General features: G+C 37.1%; 4 protein-coding genes and 2 long non-coding RNA genes across 6 annotated transcripts; 2 read left to right on the forward strand and 4 right to left on the reverse strand.

Moving 5' to 3' along the window:
* The first annotated feature begins 2 nt into the window (after positions 1 to 2).
* On the forward strand, positions 3 to 2,050 carry LOC125585263 (F-box protein DOR-like). The gene has a single exon (XM_048754012.1). The coding sequence runs from the start codon at positions 839 to 841 to the stop codon at positions 2,030 to 2,032; it is 1,194 nt and encodes a 397-aa protein (XP_048609969.1). The 5' UTR covers positions 3 to 838; the 3' UTR covers positions 2,033 to 2,050.
* A 372-nt stretch (positions 2,051 to 2,422) lies between these two features.
* On the reverse strand, positions 2,423 to 3,946 carry LOC111211605 (putative B3 domain-containing protein At2g27410). Its single transcript, XM_022712814.2, has one exon. It carries the CDS (start codon positions 3,364 to 3,366, stop codon positions 2,746 to 2,748), a length of 621 nt encoding a protein of 206 aa, XP_022568535.2. The 5' UTR covers positions 3,367 to 3,946; the 3' UTR covers positions 2,423 to 2,745.
* Positions 2,423 to 11,509, reverse strand: LOC125585266 (B3 domain-containing protein At2g24670-like). Its single transcript, XM_048754016.1, has 2 exons — positions 10,886 to 11,509; positions 2,423 to 2,712 (listed from the first exon to the last, which is right to left on the reverse strand). The coding sequence occupies exon 1, from the start codon at positions 11,480 to 11,482 to the stop codon at positions 10,919 to 10,921; it is 564 nt and encodes a 187-aa protein (XP_048609973.1). The 5' UTR covers positions 11,483 to 11,509; the 3' UTR covers positions 2,423 to 2,712; positions 10,886 to 10,918.
* A 3-nt stretch (positions 11,510 to 11,512) lies between these two features.
* On the forward strand, positions 11,513 to 19,134 carry LOC125585264 (pre-mRNA-processing-splicing factor 8A-like). The gene is made up of 7 exons (XM_048754014.1): positions 11,513 to 11,625; positions 11,746 to 12,219; positions 17,624 to 17,785; positions 18,030 to 18,227; positions 18,318 to 18,595; positions 18,685 to 18,927; positions 19,025 to 19,134. The coding sequence occupies exons 2-5, from the start codon at positions 11,887 to 11,889 to the stop codon at positions 18,459 to 18,461; spliced, it is 837 nt and encodes a 278-aa protein (XP_048609971.1). The 5' UTR covers positions 11,513 to 11,625; positions 11,746 to 11,886; the 3' UTR covers positions 18,462 to 18,595; positions 18,685 to 18,927; positions 19,025 to 19,134.
* Positions 14,244 to 15,305, reverse strand: LOC106434553. Its single transcript, XR_001286778.3, has 3 exons — positions 14,593 to 15,305; positions 14,408 to 14,460; positions 14,244 to 14,328 (listed from the first exon to the last, which is right to left on the reverse strand). It is a non-coding gene; the product is annotated as an uncharacterized LOC106434553 (long non-coding RNA).
* On the reverse strand, positions 16,818 to 17,433 carry LOC111211606. Its single transcript, XR_002662557.2, has 3 exons — positions 17,123 to 17,433; positions 17,000 to 17,039; positions 16,818 to 16,934 (listed from the first exon to the last, which is right to left on the reverse strand). It is a non-coding gene; the product is annotated as an uncharacterized LOC111211606 (long non-coding RNA).
* Positions 19,135 to 20,616: the final 1,482 nt, after the last annotated feature.

The raw sequence follows: 20,616 nt of genomic DNA on the forward strand, positions 1-20,616 counted from the left end.
CAAATTGCTCATGGTAAGTCGAGAAACTTAGTTTTTTTTTTTGAAACACTAGAAACTTATTTATGTCTTTCAAAACTAAAATGCTATTTGAAATCTTCAGAGTTAGAAAGGCGCTTCTGGGATGTCAAAGTTTAGTGCTTATAAATTATAACCAAAAGAAAACAGTCACCACCATATGCCATGGCTTTTTGTCCCATGATGTATAAGCATTTTCCGTTTCTTTCATGCAAATTCATATAGTCAAAGCTTTTTGTTATGTTTATTAAAATAACCAAACCAAACCTTTTTAAAAAATTTATTACATAGCTGATCGTATATGTCAAGCAAACAAACATGAAAACAAAATCTCTAAGTTTTTAGTTTTAATTTTCTTTAGTCTCTTCTTAATGAAGTTTAACGTTACTATAAAACTCAAAGATCAATTAAGAATAATTCAATTTTTATTAGCTTAAGAAAATATCTCAAAACTTAAGCTCTCACAAATATCTCTCTAAACTATCAAGTTATGTCGCAAGTTGACATCCCCTTATATAAATCTTAATATTTCCTAATCTCATTAGTAAAACCATCGTTATCTAAAACAAAACTTAAATAGGATAATGATAACTTTTTTTTTTGATAAGGGATAATGATAACTTGATCTCTAAGTTATCTTTCAAGTTTATCTCCAACAGTTAGTATTATATTTTGTTTATTAAAAGCTTTCATATATATATATATCAGCACCGTACTAGAGATATTATCCTTTTTATTTGCAACAAATATTAATATCGTTCCAAAACGAAATCGAAGCTAGCTAGCTATAGATAGGGTTTACAAGCAATCGTCTCCAGCCGGCATGAAATCACGTCGGAGAAACGTCCCTGAGGGCCATAATACAATCGTAGATCAATGCCAGTCACGAACATGCACCGAAGAATACTCAGAGACAATCCCACATGATCTCATAATCGAGATAGTTTCGAGATTACCGACGAAATCGGTGGCGAGATGTCGTTGCGTATCCAAGCTCTGGTCATCCTTACTCGTCCATCCATATTTCACGGAAACCTACTTGACAAGATCATCGGCTAGCCCGAAGATCTTATTCGCCTGCGTAAAAGACGGCAAGGTATCCTTCTACACCTCACCTCAGCCTGATGATGACAAGGCGTCGTCTCCTATAACAGCCACTTATCATATGAACTTCACCTTTGACCATGTTATTGATATATACAGTCCTATGAGTGGTTTGGTCTGTATCAGAGATGGTCGGATCTTAAAAGGTAGGAAAACTGCAGCCATGGTGTGGGAGATATGCAACCCTAGCACCGGACAATCCGTTATTTTACCCAAAATGAAGTCAAGGAAGTGGACTGGTGCGACAAGCTTTTTCGGTTATGATCCCACTGAAAATCAGTTCAAAGTATTGTCAATGTTCACTGACAATGACTTCTCTAGCGAGCATCAAGTTCTAACACTATCAACAACTGGGAAACTGTCAGTGAGAATTGTCGAATGTGGCATACCCCACTGTCCTCTATCTGATGGTATATGCATCAATGGTGTTCTGTACTACAAATCTTCCACCGAAAAACGGGTCCGTGGAATAATGTGCTTTGATGTCAGGTCCGAGACGTTCAGATTTGTTAAAGTCATGGAACCTTTCATCGGAGCAGTGCATCCTCAAACAACTCTGGTAAACTACAAGGGTAAACTGGCTTCAGTTATGTCGGGATGGTCGTATAACTTTATTGGTGAAACATGTACAAGTTTTGTCATGTATGTTGTACAAGACCTGGAAAAACAGGAATGGTCCAAGCATAATTACAAATTTGCTCCTGGGCTGATTGATGGATTCTTTGCTGGAGTGACTGTTGCAGGTGAGTTAGTGTTGTCGCCAAAGTTCCCATCAACTCCTTTTTATGTTTTTTACTGCAGTCTTGAGAGGAAATCTATAAGAAGAGTTGAGATCCAAGGAATGGGAGGGTTCAAACAAGTTTATACATTTGTAAACCATGTGGAGGATGTGAAACTTATGCGAACGGTTTAGGACAAGTCTGGCTATTCTTTAAGTTCTCATCCTCACAGGGGTCATAGATGGTTTATTTATTTTTATTTTTTTTAAATGAATTATTGGAAGATTTATATTCTCCTGTCTATGTGATTAAATTGATCTGTTCTTAGATAACACATATATTCTCATGTTCATATATTCTTCTTCTCTTTTCTATGGTACTATAGCCACTATTATAGAAAGGTCCAGACCACCCAACCTAACTTGACTGCAAATGCCACGGACACGATTTATATATATAGTAAATAGACTGTTGAAAGATCAGAGCGTAGAAAGTGTTTTTGTTTTCGATAGTACTAAACATACCGGTTCAGAACTCCAACCAAACCAAAGCAGCTTTAACCAGTTTAACGTAAACCCATCAAGAGACTTGTAAACAATATAGCAGTATACGTGCCAAAGAAGATAGAAGTGGAGAAAGCAATACTGCGAACAAGCATATCATAGAACTAAAAAGACTTGATATTCTTTAGCCCCCAACTCCAAACAAATGAGTTAATCCATTTACAGAAGTATCAACTAGTAACAAAGCAGAAAGAAAGTGAAAGGCTGTTTCTGAATCTCAGTCCTATATTCCACCAGCAGATGTGGTCTATCTACAAGAAAAGAAAAGCTAACACCTAAACCCAACCAATGTATCAATATCACACGTGTACCTAGCGCATTAGGGAGAGAAGTCGAACTGCAAATCAAGCATCGTCGTAAAAGGAAGTGACAACATCTGTATCCTCAAAAGATCCCAAGTCCGGAAGAGGAGCGTTGACGTTTGCGTATCCTGAGGTGGAAAAAAGCAGGTCCAAGCCGAAGCAGTCCTCATCATTGCTACTTGGAACATCATTGAGAGTCTTGAAATCGAGGTCGCTGAAGGCGTCCAAGTAGCCGCAGTCCACTTCCTTGGGAACAAGAGCAAAGTGTAGTTTTTCTTCACGCCTAAAGGACCAAAGATCAAACTTTTCACCCTCTTCAAACTCGTTGTAACCTGCAAGAACAGGGTTCCAGCCAGATAGAACCAAGTTCTTCTTCCATTGTTTCAACCAAACTCCATACGTTATGTAATTCGGATCAAGAAAGATAGCTTGAACCCCTTCTTTACGTGTTGCTTTGGCATCTCCTTCCAAGACTCTGATCTCTTCATCCCTTAGAAACTCTTCTTTGCTCAGAACCTTGTTCGCAGGAAGCATAAGACGTGCCTGGCTCTGCTTCACGTCACTCGCGTACAACACTTTATCGGCGATAACCAGTCGTGCCTCCATGCCGTTGAATCTCCTCAGAGCTTCAAGAACCCACTTTGGTGGCTGAGGCTCTACCATCGTGCGTAGGTTTAGAGACGAGGCTTCCTTCGCAAGAAAATGGAGAAATAGAGAGTGCGAGGAGAGAGATGATGATGATGATAGATTGTGAACTTTATATAGTCGTTGTTACGAGAGAATATGTATGACGTCAGCACTAACCCTTTCTTTAAATGCCTCTTTTTATTATTTTTACTCCTACAGGCCTAAACACAATTACCCTGAACTGACCAAAAAATTTATATCGAACCGGATTTCAAGAGTTACCCGATATTTTATCAAAAAGTTTGAATTATCAGATATTTATTTCTTCTGAAAATTTGATTTGTGCATCAAACTTACCAAATTAACTGAAACTATTTGAGTAATTTGGGTAAGTTTAATGGACAATCCAAATTAACTGAAACTATATGTGCCAGTTTAAACTTTTTGTCATCAACAGTTTAAACTCGGATTTGACCCGAAATCTTTTTGGGAATAGCACAGCTTCTTCGTCGTTTCAATCAAACCAGAATGAATCTCTTTGTAAGAAGCTTGACTTGGATACATAAAGTGGTGGAAAATCACCAAGAAGTTGAGTAAATCTCATAGGACTTGGCATGACGAAGTTATCTCACTTTCAAATCAGGTGATTCCAGTTTCCCAGTTTGGGAATAGCACAGCTTCTTCGTCGTTCCAATCAAACCAGGATGAATCACTTTGTAAGACGCTTGATTTGGATACATAAAGTGGTGGAGAATCATCAGGAAGTTGAATAAATCTCATAGGAGTTGGCATGAAGAAGTTATCCCACTTTCAAATCAGGTGAGTCCAGTTTCCCAGTTTGGGAATAGCACAGCTTCTTCGTCGTTCCAATCAAACCTGGATGAATCACTTTGTAAGAAGCTTGATTTGGATACATAAAGTGGTGGAGAATCACCAAGAAGTTGAATAAATCTCATAGGAGTTGGCAAGAAGAAATTATCCCACTTTCAAATCTGGTGAGTCTAGTTTCCCAGTTTGGGAATAGCACAGCTTGTTCGTCGTTCCAATCAAACCAGAATGAATCTCTTTTTAAGAAGCTTGACTTGGATACATAAAGTGGTGGAGAATCACCAGGAAGTTGAGTAAATCTCATAGGAGTTGGCATGACGAAGTTATCCCACTTTAAAATCAGGTGATTCCAGTTTCCCAGTTTGGGAATAGCACAGCTTCTTCGTTGTTCCAATCAAACCAGGATGAATCACTTTGTAAGAAGCTTGATTTGGATACATAAAGTGGTGGAGAATCACCAGGAAGTTGAATAAATCTCATAGGAGTTGGGATAAAGAAGTTATCCCACTTTCAAATCAGGTGATTCCAGTTTCCCAATTTAGGAATATGATAGCTTGTTCGTCGTTCCAATCAAACCAAGATGAATTACTAGGTGAGAAGCTTGATTTGGATACATAAACTGGTGGAGAATCACCAGGAAGTTGAATAAATCTCATAGAAGTTGGCATGAAGAAGCTATCCCACTTTCAAATCAGGTGATTCCAGTTTCCCAGTTTGGGAATAGGACAGCTTTTTGGTCGTTCCAATCAAACCAGGATGAATCACTTGGTGAGAAGCTTGATTTGGATACATAAAGTGGTGTAGAATCAACAGGAAGTTGAATAAATCTCATAGGAGTGGGGATGAAGAAGTTATCCCACTTTCAAATAAGGTGATTCCAGTTTCTCAGTATGGGAATAGGACAGCTTTTTCGTCGTTCCAAACAAACCAGGATGAATCACTTTGTGAGAAGCTTGATTTGGATACATAAAGTGGTGGAGAATCACCCGGAAGTTGAATAAATCTCATAGGATTTGGCATGAAGAAGTTATCCCACTTTCAAATCAGGTGATTCCATTTTCCCAGTTTGGAAAGAGCACAGCTTCTTCATCGTTCCAAACAAACCAGGATGAATCACTTTGTAAGAAGCTTGATTTGGATACATAAAGTGGTGGAGAATCACCAGGAAGTTGAATAAATCTCATAGGAGTTGGGATGAAGAAGTTATCCCACTTTCAAATCAGGTGATTCCAGTTTCCCAATTTGGGAATAGGACAGCTTGTTCGTCGTTCCAATCAAACCAGGATGAATCACTTGGTGAGAAGCTTGATTTGGATACATAAAGTGGTGTAGAATCACCAGGAAGTTGAATAAATCTCATAGGAGTGAGGATGAAGAAGTTATCCCACTTTCAAATAAGGTGATTCCAGTTTCCCAGTTTGGGAATAGGACAGCTTTTTCGTCGTTCCAATCAAACCAGGATGAATCACTTTTTGAGAAGCTTGATTTGGATACAGAAAGTGGTGGAGAATCACCGGGAAGTTGAATAAATCTCATAGGAGTTGGGATGAAGAAATTATCCCACTTTCAAATCAGGTGAGTCCAGTTTCCTAGTTTGGGAATAGCACAGCTTCTTCGTCGTTCCAATCAAACCAGGATGAATCACTTTGTAAGAAGCTTGATTTGGATACATAAAGTGGTGGAGAATCAGCAAGAAGTTGAATAAATCTCATAGGAGTTGGCAAGAAGAAATTATCCCACTTTCAAATCTGGTGAGTCTAGTTTCCCAGTTTGGGAATAGCACAGCTTCTTCGTCGTTCCAATCAAACCAGAATGAATCTCTTTGTAAGAAGCTTGACTTGGATACATAAAGTGGTGGAGAATCACCAGGAAGTTGAGTAAATCTCATAGGAGTTGGCATGACGAATTTATCCCACTTTCAAATCAGGTGATTCCAGTTTCCCAGTTTGGGAATAGCACAGCTTCTTCGTCGTTCCAATCAAACCAAGATGAATCACTTTGTAAGAAGCTTGATTGGGATACATAAAGTGGTGGAGAATCACCAGGAAGTTGAATAAATCTCATGGGAGTTGGCATGAAGAAGTTATCCCACTTTCAAATCAGGTGAGTCCAGTTTCCCAGTTTGGGAATAGCACATCTTCTTCGTCGTTCCAATCAAATCAGGATGGATCAATTTGTAAGAAGCTTGATTTGGATACATAAAGTGGTGGAGAATCACCAGGAAGTTGAATAAATCTCATAGAAGTGGGGATGAAGAAGTTATCCCACTTTCAAATAAGGTGATTCCAGTTTCCCAGTATGGGAATAGGACAGCTTTTTCGTCGTTCCAATCAAACCAGGATGAATCACTTTGTGAGAAACTTGATTTGGATACATAAACTGGTGAAGAATCACCAGGAAGTTGAATAAATCTCATAGGAGTTGGCATGAAGAAGCTATCCTACTTTCAAATCAGGTGATTCCAGTTTCCCAGTTTGGGAATAGGACAGCTTTTTGGTCGTTCCAATCAAACCAGGATGAATCACTTGGTGAGAAGCTTGATTTGGATACATAAAGTGGTGTAGAATCACCAGGAAGTTGAATAAATCTCATAGGAGTTGGCATGAAGAAGTTATCCCACTTTAACTTTGTTATCCTAACCGAACCAAAAAATTAAAATAACCAAATTAAAATCAAATCGAATTTCTTAAATAACCAAGGGAATCATATATCTCTAAAACTGAAAAATCAAAAGTTGAAATAATTGAAAAAATCAAACCAAATGCCCTAACGACCAGTTTCTTTATTTTTTTCGTAGACTGGCTATAATCCTCTTTTCTATTTTTTATTTTTTGTTTATAATCATCTTCTTTTTGTTTGTATCTGGTAGAAGTCATTTCTTATGAAATGAAAATGTTGACAAAAAAAAAAGACATCAAAAGATTTTACGTTGCTTAACTTTTGAGCTAATTTTTATGTTTTAAAAGTAGTAAAGAGGGTAAAAACAACTGCCAATTTTAATATTTAGTATTAGTTTAGTCAAGTCCTCAACCGTTTAAACTTTTCTAGTTTTGTGGGTTAAATATGATCTTTTTATTTTTGAGTTAGAGCCCACAAATTATTATGTTTTTGATATTGAACTTTAGTATCTAAACTGTTGATGACTTGAGTAAGAAGTTTAAACTGGCACATCATAATTAGAATCCATCTGAATTGTTGTCATTCGTTAATCTCATGATGTGGCTTAGGGGCCAATGTCTCTACCATTTCTATTTCTCACTGATATGATGCCGATTGCTCTAGGTAAGCTTCCAAGTTAAGTTCATCGACTATGATCTGCTCCTTTTGTGTTAGGCTATATTATCAAGTAGGACAACTGGACAAGATAATTCGTGGTGTTTGAAAAGGAAACACATGAACAAATGGGTTGCAAGTATCTTGAACATGATTTTATTTTGTGGTGGTGTTCATGCTATGTTGTTTTCTTTTGTTTGAGCTTGTTAATTAACATTTGGTCCGGCCACATTCAGTATACGGACAGATGTTCGCAGGTGCCATTTCTTCTCATCATCTCTGGTGAATCAAAATTTAGTCTTACTTGCAACATATATTATGAGCTTTGTTTACTTGTTGATCAAGTCACAGATGGTTTGATTTTGTGTAGTTGTCTAGCTGTACACATTTCGTGATACGACTACCAGGTCTTACATCAATCACTGCACTAGCATTTAACACGATCCACACATCCTCCATGGACACCAGAGGGATATGTTGAAGCATTTCTTTATGTCTCCACGGGGAGTGAAATCACTAGGAACCAAACTTCAAAAATGTAGCTGCACCAAAGGATCTCAAGGCTCCACCTGCTTCTCACTGATAAGCTGTATATTATATGTTATTTACTTGTCTGCCAATGATGATATAACTTTGGAAGCCGAACCAGTCATTTGTGTACTTTTGTAGTTAGTGTTGTAGGCTCTAGTACTCTTAGAGCTTTCTCTCTTCTCACTTCTATGAGAGCGTATTAGTTTGTTAATCTAACCCTTTAAAGTAGGCTTACTTTAAAGGGCTCTCATGGCTCTGTAAACCTTTATATGATTCTGATCTCTCTATTAATCGAAATAAAGTTTTCCGACAACAAAAACTAAACATGAATCTTATTGTATACAAGAATCAACAACTGAATCACTCGTTTAACTAATGAATAACAACATCTGTGAGTATTCCACATTTGTTTTTTTTTTGACATGTGTCAGCAATGTTACCCTTGTTAAACTCTTGAGATTAGGTTTCTCATGGTCTTTGCATCAACTCTTCAGTTTCACGAGTCTGTTGAAAAGTTTGTAACTCGGAACTCCCTTATCAACACAATCAATCTCGAATATGTAAAGAAACTCTCAATCTTACTGAAACCCAAACCAACGTTTACAAGATGAAAAGGATAAACGAAAAGCAGATAAAGTGAATCTCAGATCATGATCTCATGGCGATCCGTGTCTGAGGATTCAATCACGATCTCATGGCGATCGTGATGAACGGAGACTCATGGCCTCTGCACTCTCTGCAATATTCAGCATGAGACTAGAAAAGGAAACATCGGTCTTATTTTATTTATATGATAGTCATGAAGTCTTGAGCAAAGCCTCTCTTTCCCATAGAGTCTTTGCCATCCTTTGACAAATCAACTCTTTAAACATGCGTTCCTTCTCGCCCAAGTTGCCTTCCACCTCATTTGCTTTGTTCTTCTTCTGGAAGGCTAACATATGGAACCTATCATCTGTATTGTCTAATTTTCTCTAATTCCAGATCGATTTTTACCAGTATGAATGTGTTATCAAAAAAGGAGTTTTGCATGACAGGAAATTTCAAAGGGCCCGTAGCACTTCTAAAGATCCTCCAGTTCGTAGTCGTTATGGCCACCAAAGTCTCTTCCCAGTGTACAATATGCATCCCAAAGACCAAAAATCAAGGCCCTTTCTCCGTCTCTCTGATCAAAGCATCATGCAGCTTTCTGTCTTTGAATTGGTTAGTGAAACTCCTCAAGCTTCCTCCAGGTGCGTACTTTCCGTGTTCTGTTAAGCCTCTCTTGCACTTTGGTCCCATTCCTTTGAATTCAGATGAGGACTCCAAACTCTCGATTCAGCGTGATTATCGTCACGTCGTTCTTTGTACTTGAAGAGGCTCACCCATCCAAAAGACCCTTTTACCACGAAGTACAACTCACTCATTCTTCTTTGAGCTTTGGGAAAATCTGAGAATTCGTAATAACTCCTAGTTTTGGAAAGCTTCTGTAACTTGGCAAGCAAGCAATTATTTTAAGCAAAAAAAAACTAAGTAAAAAAAAAAGAAGGTAAAATCTGTGAGTTTGGAAAATAACTTGGTGAAGTCTCGAAAGCAAAACAAAAAGATCGTGCTTCGTATTCGTAGGGACCAATTAGTTAATTGGTAAACTACAGGGAAAGTTCGTAACAGATTATAAAAACAGGGGTCATTTTGCAATGATTGTTTAAATAACAATATTGTATGTCCCGACGTCGTTTAATGAGTCATAAGTTTTCTTCCTATCGACCACGCCGGCGGAGAAGCCACCTTTTGAAACCCCCCTAACGTTAAATTTTGAAAACCAAGTGTGAGGCTTCAGTGTCGACTTGGTTAAGATACATGGCTCACAAGCTTGAGTACTCCCTCACCCTCAGTCTCAAGGTTCCTCTCTTTCACTCTCTTGTTTAGCTCTCCATTTCTGTAATCTGTGGAATTGATTTCAGGAACAATTAAATGCTCTTAGAACTCTGCTTCGAAATGGTATCGGGTGATGAAAAGGAGTCTTTTGTTCTCGAAAAGGATCAGTGTTGGGTAGTAGCTGAAAACAAGGAGATCAAAGCTAAGGTACAATCACTTCTTGGGATGCTCTAAAGCAAAAGTATAGTTCTCTTTCTTGTTGACTTCATCACACTTTGTGTGTGTTGCTTTTGAACAGGAAGCATATGATAGTCGTTACATTTGGTCCAGTTTCAACAGCAAACATTGTTGGAAGAGCTATGTATTGTCTGAGAACAGCTGTGGTTCATGGTCCTGTTCGAAACAGTTACAAAAAAAAGCTGAAAGTCTTTCTTGTCTCTTAGTAAAACAGTTTTATCTTTGGTTTTGCTTACACTCTTAAAATGCTTGTGAATCAGTGACACTGCAATGGGACGAGATTCTCCAATCCTGGCGATAGATTGGACGTGGAAGAGATGGCTAAAAACCACAAGGCACAATAAAGAGACGCTTTTTTATATACTTGTGTCACAGCTAAATTGCGTTATTTGTTTTAAAAATAATTGTTGTTAATAAAAATGTGTATACTACAGAAAGAATGACATGCCAGTTAATAAAATAGTAAACAATAGTCAATAAGCGCTCAGGTTGAATTTTCCTTTGTGTTATTACGAGATGAAGAAAGTTTTATATCAAGAGATATTCAAGTCTCTTTATCTGGCTAGAGATATAGGATTTATACCCTCCTTACTCTATATGGTGTTCTTTTGGTATCACACATGTTATGGAATTTTAGATAGCAGGAGCTTCTCTAACTCTACTGCGTGTCTGTGGCTAGAAGAACACTTGCCTATTACCTTGCTCTTCTTGTCTGGTTCACAAGGGTCATGGATGGTTTATTTGTTTTTTTTTTAAATGAATTATTGGAAGATTTATATTCTCCTGTCTATGTGATTAAATTGATCTGTTCTTAGATAACACATACGTGTACCTAGCGCATTAGGGAGAGAAGTCGAACTGCAAATCAAGCATCGTCGTAAAAGGAAGTGACAACATCTGTATCCTCAAAAGATCCCAAGTCCGGAAGAGGAGCGTTGACGTTTGCGTATCCTGAGGTGGAAAAAAGCAGGTCCAAGCCGAAGCAGTCCTCATCATTGCTACTTGGAACATCATTGAGAGTCTTGAAATCGAGGTCGCTGAAGGCGTCCAAGTAGCCGCAGTCCACTTCCTTGGGAACAAGAGCAAAGTGTAGTTTTTCTTCACGCCTAAAGGACCAAAGATCAAACTTTTCACCCTCTTCAAACTCGTTGTAACCTGCAAGAACAGGGTTCCAGCCAGATAGAACCAAGTTCTTCTTCCATTGTTTCAACCAAACTCCATACGTTATGTAATTCGGATCAAGAAAGATAGCTTGAACCCCTTCTTTACGTGTTGCTTTGGCATCTCCTTCCAAGACTCTGATCTCTTCATCCCTTAGAAACTCTTCTTTGCTCAGAACCTTGTTCGCAGGAAGCATAAGACGTGCCTGGCTCTGCTTCACGTCACTCGCGTACAACACTTTATCGGCGATAACCAGTCGTGCCTCCATGCCGTTGAATCTCCTCAGAGCTTCAAGAACCCAATGTCTATCGTGTCACAATTCACAAGACATTTGAAGGAAATTTAACAACAAAGCCAATCAATGGTGCGATCTTTATTTTCAATCCAAGAACTGGGCAGCTATTCCTGAAGGTATGTCTTCTTCTACCATTCTTTACATTAAGAATATGCATGTTGTGACGCAGCTTCTTCTTTTTATTAAGTCCTATAGCATGCAGTTGGATGTTAAGTAACTGCTTTTTGTTTCTGTAGGTTATCCATACAAGCGTTTGGGCTGGTCAGAAGCGTCTTGGTCAGCTAGCGAAATGGAAAACTGCTGAAGAGGTGGCGGCACTTGTGAGGTCTCTCCCTGTTGAAGAACAGCCAAAACAAGTTATTGTTACTCGTAAAGGAATGCTCGACCCCCTTGAGGTCCACTTACTGGATTTCCCCAACATTGTTATCAAGGGAAGTGAACTGCAGCTTCCGTTCCAGGCGTGCCTTAAGATTGAGAAATTTGGTGATCTGATTTTGAAGGCCACAGAACCGCAGATGGTCCTATTCAATATCTATGATGATTGGTTGAAGAGTATCTCTTCGTACACTGCCTTTTCAAGACTTATTCTGATCCTTCGTGCGCTTCACGTGAATAATGAGAAGGCTAAGATGTTGTTGAAGCCCGACAAGTCTGTTGTCACTGAGCCACATCACATCTGGCCCTCTCTCACTGACGACCAGTGGATGAAGGTAATTCCTCTGCCACTTTTCATTTAGTTAGTTTCTTATTTGATAAGATCCCTCTTAACCTGATTTTGTCTCTGTATCTACAGTTTTTTTACTGGTCTCGAGTTATTTATAGAATATTATGCTTCTGTTTCCTGATTCACAATTATGTTTAACTAGATGCCTTCACCCCGCGGGGATAGTGTGTTCAATATCGTTACTATCTTCTATATTTTGGGCTTTACTGTTTCGTTATCCTAGCTTCTATTTGGTCCATAACTTTTATTGATTTATCAAATAATCACACACTATATTAAGATCCGCGCAAGAATAAACATTATATATATAAATTATTTTATGTATTATATGTTCTTACATATTATGAAATAATAAATATATATTGAATAATTAAAAGTCATTAACTATTACATATATAATTAAATTGGTGCGAACGTATAAATCAATTTTATTAATCCAAACATTTTAAAAAAAATTTGATAGGATATGTAATTAAATTTAAATAATATTAACATACATAGTATATTTTTAATATTAATGTCTATTTTTTTTTAAATGATGCTTTCTACTCATACGTTTTTTTTATCATGTGTATTTTTAATAGCAAAAACTTTAAATTACTGATAACAAAATTTCCATTGTGGGATTAATAATTTTAGTAATTGATAATTTAAAAAAATTTATCAATGTTAGTTCAAAACTTTTATCAAAAAAAATTATTCAAAGTAAATTTTGAAACTAAAATATTTATTTATTCAATATGGTTTATAGTTTAATTTAGAATTATATATATACATATATATTTTAAATCTTAATGATTAATTAAATTAGACTTTTGCTTATATGATTTTGTAATCATTTGTATTTTGTCATAACAAAAAATTTAAACCATGGATCGCAAAATTTGAATGTGAGACTTTTAACAGTTTTAGTCATTTATAGTCATTTTTTAAAATTCAAAATATAAAATATACAGAAAAATCTAAATTTTTGTAATATGGTTATTGTGTTTTTTTTTAAATTATTTTAATAGTTTTAAATTAAACAAATTTGATAGAAGATAAATTTTTTTCAGATCTTTATTATTCAAAATCATTAATTGTCATATATACTTTACCCACATTAAGAAATTCCGTAATCTTTATTTAAGAACATAATAAATGACATTAATAATGAATTTATGGTTAGTTTAATAAAAAGCTTATTATATAATTAGATGGACCAACCTATTTTTCTAATAATTCTAAGAATCATTCTAGTGATGACATGTGGCTACAAAAAAAAGTTATAATGTTTCACAAATAATATATAGGGGATATTATTTTCTCTATGTTGACTTTGTTGTTTTCTCCTCTTACCTATCGTGTTGATATTTACCAAAGTTGATGCCCCTCTCAAATGGAATGCGCTGTCATTGTTAATTTTACGTAGGTAATCAATCACTCTATTACAACGATCTATTGTCTTCAGAATTTAGGTGTAGTTTAGTGCTCTTGTTGTTGACAACCATCCAACATGTTTATTGCTGCTTCCCCATCCGTTCTATTGTAAATGTAGTATGTATAGGTCATGTTTTAAATACTAAATAATGGGAAATCTTTCGTAAAAGTCACTATATTTACACTTTCCTGTAGATTTTGTTTGTTATTTGATCTTAACTCGTATGTGGTATCAAATATATCTCAAAAAGCTTTTTATACTCACATTTTTTTGAACCGGCGCTGGCCTATAGTCATGTGAAAAGATACCATCTGCTAGTCCTGAACAAAAAACCTGATCTGCAAATCCATACATATCACATGATCCAGGTACTATGTTGAACAACTGAAAGGAAAAAATATAAAGGAAAATTGTACGTTTATATTGGTTGGTGATGGTTCTGACTCTCGAGCAAATACTTGGAGTTCAGGTTGTTATGGAAAGCAACAACCTGTTTAGAAAACAGTAGATTAATTAGCAATGGCTACAGCTTTATAATCAATAGATCACAAAGCGTCAATCAAGGAGACTGGAACCAGCATCAGAAACTTACAACATATTTGTCTACATCCTCTATCCCGACTTAATGAAGAATGGCATGGGAGTTTTTATTATAGCGACATATATAACCATCAACTGCAAGAAAAAGGTAAACATGTTAAGATAGAAGCTAAATAGCTAATTATATCAATCAAGATTCAACATCGTAAAATACCTTCTTGCAAAATAATCAGTCTGAAAGTCATCAGTCTTGACAAAGATCATATCCTAACCAAGGAAAGAAAAACAAAAAGTAGGATTATATCATTATCAGGAAACTTATAATCAAAAATGGCAAAAGATACAAAATTGATATGACAGAAATATGGAAGCTAGCTCCACATGCATAAAGCCACATACATTGCTGACGCTCCCACCACGTCTATCACCCCACCGCCGCCACAGCCACTACCAGCACCACAAAATAGACCACCATACCAAATCTTGTTAACCCCCCAAGGCATTGCCTGTAAGTTTTTTCCATCTCACCGATGATTTACTCTCATGTTAGTGCAGCTTATGACAACTTTGAAAACATAACCAAATAAAGGGAAGCATAATCTTTCTGAGACCAAAGTTATAAATAAGACTTGTATGATATTGATGTTTGAGAAAGAGAAACCTTTCGTCGGCCTTAGTCCCCATTTTTTCCGTGCTCCTCTTTAGCCATGCTTCTACTATCACTAGGGATGTTAATATGGGCTTTTGCCAATAGGGTTAGCCCGGCCCGCATCTATTTTCTTAACCCAAAACCCGTTTTGTTTTGTGTGGGTTAAAGTAGGGCCGGCTAAAATGAAACGCGGGTTAGCCCTAAGTCCGTTATGTTTTTTTTTTTATGAAAACAAACACTATTAACACGACCTCGTTTTGATTTTTCTTCAAGGTCCTCTCTTTTTTCCAGAAACCAGAAAAGAGAGAAACAAAGAGGATCGCAACGTGAACCCTAGAATCTGAACGAAGCTGCTCAAATTCAAATCCGATAACACGACGTCCTCATCAAGTTCTGCTGCTCCTGGATTGATTTCAACGAACACACCAACCCTAGAGATCGATTTCGAAGAGCGTCGTCGGGGTTGTATCCGTCTTCTCCAATAAGCATTCTGTGAGGTACGTTCTTCTAGTTTTGTTCTGGGTTTGTTGAAATCGATCTCTAGAGTTTCTGGGTTTGTTGAAAATCTTAGACTGATGTTATGATCTTTATGATACTAGACTACTAGTAAACTGTATCTTGCTGTCTTGTGATACTGTGATTCTTTTAAGCTAATGGCGAGATGATAAAGCTTTTTGAACTGATGGATTGTTGTAGAATTGAGATTGTCTCTTCTTTGGAAAGAACGTTTTAGCTCTTTGTGAACTTTCTGTTAGTCAACTAAGCACTTGTTTGAAACAGTCTGTAACTTTGTTTGAACTTGTGATTGCAAAGCTTTTTCCCTGATTGACTGTAAATACTCTGTTATATCAAGCATTTGGTAACTTCTGTAACTTGAGTTTTAGTTGTTTAGCTTTGTTTTGGACAAAAAAAGCTTTTATGAATTGTGTCTGATCACTCGGATTTAGTCAGAGAGTAAACGTTGAAACTTGTGCCAAGTAATGATTTGTGGGTTTGTTCTTATTAGCCATGTAATGATTGTGTTTAGTCCCTTTTTTTCTTTGTATCATACGTGTAAGTTAAAGAACTGAGGATCTTTTGCAGACTGCATACTCTTGTAGTTCACATGCTTGTTTATCAGTTTGTGACTGCTTTAGCTCATGACATTTGTTTCATCTTTTTTTTGATGTTCTTTTCGTTTGTTGAAATCGATCTTTAGTTGTCTCATGTTTGTTCTAGACTAGAACTTCTAGTGACTGCCATCTCTCTTGTTTGATTTTTACACTTTATAAAGTTAAGTTGGAACTTTGATTTTTACACTTCATGAATAAAAATATGTAAACTTTGGTTTTTCTAATTTCATACTTTGAATTTGAGGACTTTTTTTCATTTATATAATCATATTTTGAGTTTTTAAAAACATGTAAACTTTGATTAAATTTGATATACAAAACATTATTACATTGCATAAAAATTAATTGGGCTAACCCTGTTACCAGCCCTAACCCTATAATCAAAGAAGGGTTAAAATAGGGCTGGGTTAAAATAGGGCTGGGCTTATATTACACTAGAGAGGGTTGGGTTCTAACCCATGACTTAACATCCCTAACTATCACACACTCACATCCAATTGTCTCTTTGAGACAGATCAACACTGATTGATAAACCGTTGCAGATGATCTCACTTATACTAAGTTTTCAAAATATTGTTACCGTTTACTAAACCAAAATAAACCTATTCACACAACCTATTCCACATTTAAATTTCTCAATCATTCAACTGTGGCCTGAATATCACAGCTTAGATATGTATGACTCTACATATGTGTGCTGCTAATAAATGTTAAGAGACTTTCTATCATGATTAGATTATCTCCGTAAGAGGACTGAAACTTGAGATGCATGAATTTGGGGATTCAAACCAAGATAAAAGGGGAACAAAATTCAGAAACTACAAAAGATCAGAGAGATCTGAATTTTTCTTACCTTAAACAATGTATGCCACTGCAGATAAAGCTTGGGTTCGTTTTGGTCAACAATCTCCAGTGTATAACAAAACAGATATATCTCAGTCAAGAACATTTTGAAAATCCTATAATTACAAGACCAGTTCCTGATATCAAAAGAAATAATTAAACATACGAAAGGTCGGTTGTTTAATTTTGAGATTTATATTACCTCTAAGATTTGATGAAATGAAACCTTGCATCACAGTGCCCTGTTGGAAAAGAAATCAGTAAGATGTAAGGAAGTTTGAGTGAGAATCCACAGGAAGGAAATTGTAGAGAAAATCAATCATACCTGTTCGTTGAGGATTAGCAGCTCCTGCCACTGGCAGTGTTTTTGGCCTCCCAGAAATGGATCAAACTAAAGCGTAATCCCGAGTCCGATGGCCCTGGTGATATGTCGACGAAATAAAATGCAATAGGAGACTTGTCGGATGTTGAATCAATTTCGGCCATCGGTCATTGTCATCGAATGGATGCTGTAGAGAACGGTTCGATTAAACCTTTGAGGAAGTGATTTATATAGGAGTAGAAAGAGAGGGAGTTGGAAGGTTAGTTCAATAAGAGAGAATTTAAAAACATGAATAAATGATTAAGTGTGGAGAAACATGCAGTAACGGAGAAACGTTGAGAGTCGGAAGACGCAGAGGGAGAGGAAGAATCAGAGACGACGTCTCTCTTTTCGCTGAGATTATGACGTGGCAGTAAGGAATGCTCTGATTGGATGATTTTTTTAATCTGATGTGGCAGCTCTCTCCATTGAGCATATCTCCTTTTTAGTATTGTTAGATTTCAGGTGGAGGTAGCTCTTAGGGATCTTATCCTATCTGACTACGCAAAGAAAAACAATGTGAATACCTCAGCTCTGACACAATCAGAGATCAGAGATATTATCCTTGGCGCCGAGATTACCCCACCCTCGCAACAGAGGCAACAGATAGCTGAGATTGAGAAACAGGTACCCTTAGTTGTGATTTCTTTAGAACAAAAACAAGTCTGTGCATATAATTCTCTCTTTTTTTTTAATTGAATGTTAAATTTAATTCAAAAGAAAAATACTGTTCTTTACAACATTGTGTAACATATAATAGAGCTTTTCCAATGAACTAAACTCTAAATCTTGCAAAACTTCAAAAAATCTTAAAAATCTTCTCTAGTACATATAATTCTGCGTTCACTGTGAACCTATATCTTCTTTGCAGGCAAAAGAAGCCAGCCAGCTTAATGCAGTCACAACCAGAACGGTAAATGTTCATGGTGAGGAGCTCATTGTCACTACCACTAGCCCCTACGAGCAAACTGCATTCGGTTCCAAGACAGATTGGCGTGTGCGTGCAATATCAGCTACTAACCTCTACCTCAGAGTCAATCACATCTACGTGAACTCAGATGACATAAAGGTTAGAATCCAATTTAATCAGGTTCATTTCCAGTCCAAGTAAAAGCCTTCTCCGGTCTTTGCCCTTGACATTAATTCTTGTTGTTCACAGGAGACGGGATACACATACATCATGCCGAAGAACATCCTGAAGAAGTTCATATGCGTAGCAGATCTTCGAACTCAAATTGCTGGATATCTATATGGTATAAGCCCACCGGATAATCCCAGGTTAAGGAAATCCGTTGTGTTGTGATGGTGCCGCAGTGGGGAAGTCATCAGCATGTGAACCTGCCGTCAGCTCTTCCTGAGCATGATTTCCTTAATGATCTCGAGCCATTGGGATGGCTGCACACACAGCCTAACGAGCTACCTCAATTGGCACCACAGGTAGTATTATTATATACGCATTTATCTTTTCTATACCTAATAGTTTCAGCCTGTTAAACCCGTTACTAACTGATGATGTCTGTGATTAGGATGTTACCGCTCATTCCCGCATTCTGGAGAACAACAAGCAATGGGATGGAGAAAAGTGTATCATCCTAACATGCAGTTTCACTCCGGGATCCTGCTCTTTGACATCATATAAGTTGACCCAAGCCGGATATGAATGGGGACGTCTCAACAAGGACACAGGCAGCAATCCTCATGGCTACCTTCCCACCCATTATGAGAAGGTTCAAATGCTGTTGAGTGACCGCTTCCTCGGATTTTACATGGTAAGGAGGAGCACCAGTGATAGTTTCTTTTTTTTTTTGTCTTTGATGATGATATAACGCTGCTGATTTTTGAAAATTGTATTGTTGTGATATATAGGTTCCTGAGAACGGACCGTGGAACTACAACTTTATGGGAGTGAATGATATTCCGTGTTTTTAACGGTTTTAAACTCGTTTTGGAGCAATTAAATGGTCGGTTTTAATTAATGTTTTGGTCTATTTGATGCGTTTTGGTGCTCTTAAGTGTAATATGCAGGTTACTAGATAGCTTGAAAGAAAAGAACGTATTCGGGATTTATTCAGAAGCAAGATAGACCGAACAATGGACCGACTGAAGTATTGATCGCACAGGACGTGGGATCGACCGATCCGGTCAATGTGGATCGACCGATCCTATTCTTTCATGCACTAGATCGACCGATCCTGTCTATGTGGATCGACCGATCTTAGGCTCTACGGGCTCCACACGCACAAACGAGCTTTTCACTCCTTTTTACCCACTCCCCTCAATAATTCAGGGAGGAACTCGACCTTTGAGACTCAGAAAAGACCAGGGGCGACCAAGGAGGAGATTTACAAGTTCTAGAGAGAAGATTTGAGTGTTTTGTACTTGTTTTGGTGTGATTTGTGAAGATTTGTAAAGGAGTTCATCTCAAAACCATTTGGAGAAGATCTTCTGAACCTTTACTCTGTTTTAATACAATCTTATCATGTTTTCTTCATCAAAATCGTTTTGTTCTTGCTTAGTTATGTGTGAGTAGTCATCTAGTTGGGTTTAGGGGTTCTCATAGGGGATTTCTTGATGTTTTGATCCATAAAACGTGTGTAGACTAAGGGATTACGTTTTGGTTCTTCATCTAATGGATTTCTTACTGCTTGAACTGAATTGATCACTTAGTTCATGATTTCAGATTGTTTGATGCACCGAAAGTGATTGTTTGAACTTCCGAAAATACTTTAGATGAGCAAAGTGTCCTTAACCCTCGGAAGTTGATGTTATTGCGCTTTGTGAACATATTGAACCTGTTCTTAATGCTTGTTTAGAAATTGAAACTCAGCGGAAGTTAGTGTGGAGATTTCTATAACATAGAGAATTAGCGCTACGGAAGTAGGTTAATTCTAATATCGTGTTTGAGTTCTAGACGGTTCTTAATATATCCCTGTGTCTTCCATTAATTGTATCTTGATTAAAAAGAAATCCCTGAGAATTCCCAATGCCCAACGTTTGTTTTAAAATAGTTTTCAAATCGTTTAAATCATCTTTTTACATGCTTGTTTATGCTTTGTGACACTAGAGAAAATTAAATAAAAACCATCAAAAATATATCTTGATTCGCTGTAGCTATTAACTTGTCTGCAACTCTACGTGTGATCATCGGTCCCTGTGGATTCGATCCCGTATTACTACTGCGTACTTTACTGTGCACTTGCAGTTAGATAATCGGGTTAAAACTCGAGACATCAAGTTTTTGGCGCCGTTGCCGGGGACCATTTGGTCACCCTAGAGTTAATGATCAGTTTAAGACTATAGCATTTTTTTTATTTTGTCTAATGTTTCTGTCTTTCTCTTTCTGTTTGTGTTTTCAGGTGAATGAGCGGATTTCATACTAGAAGCAAAGGATCATCGAATTTAATACCTTTGGAGTTAGAGCTCGGCCGCCTAGAGAGACAAGTGAAAAAGAAAAGACT

The sequence above is a fragment of the Brassica napus genome, chromosome C4, assembly GCF_020379485.1.
Source record: "Brassica napus cultivar Da-Ae chromosome C4, Da-Ae, whole genome shotgun sequence".
NCBI lineage: Eukaryota > Viridiplantae > Streptophyta > Magnoliopsida > Brassicales > Brassicaceae > Brassica > Brassica napus.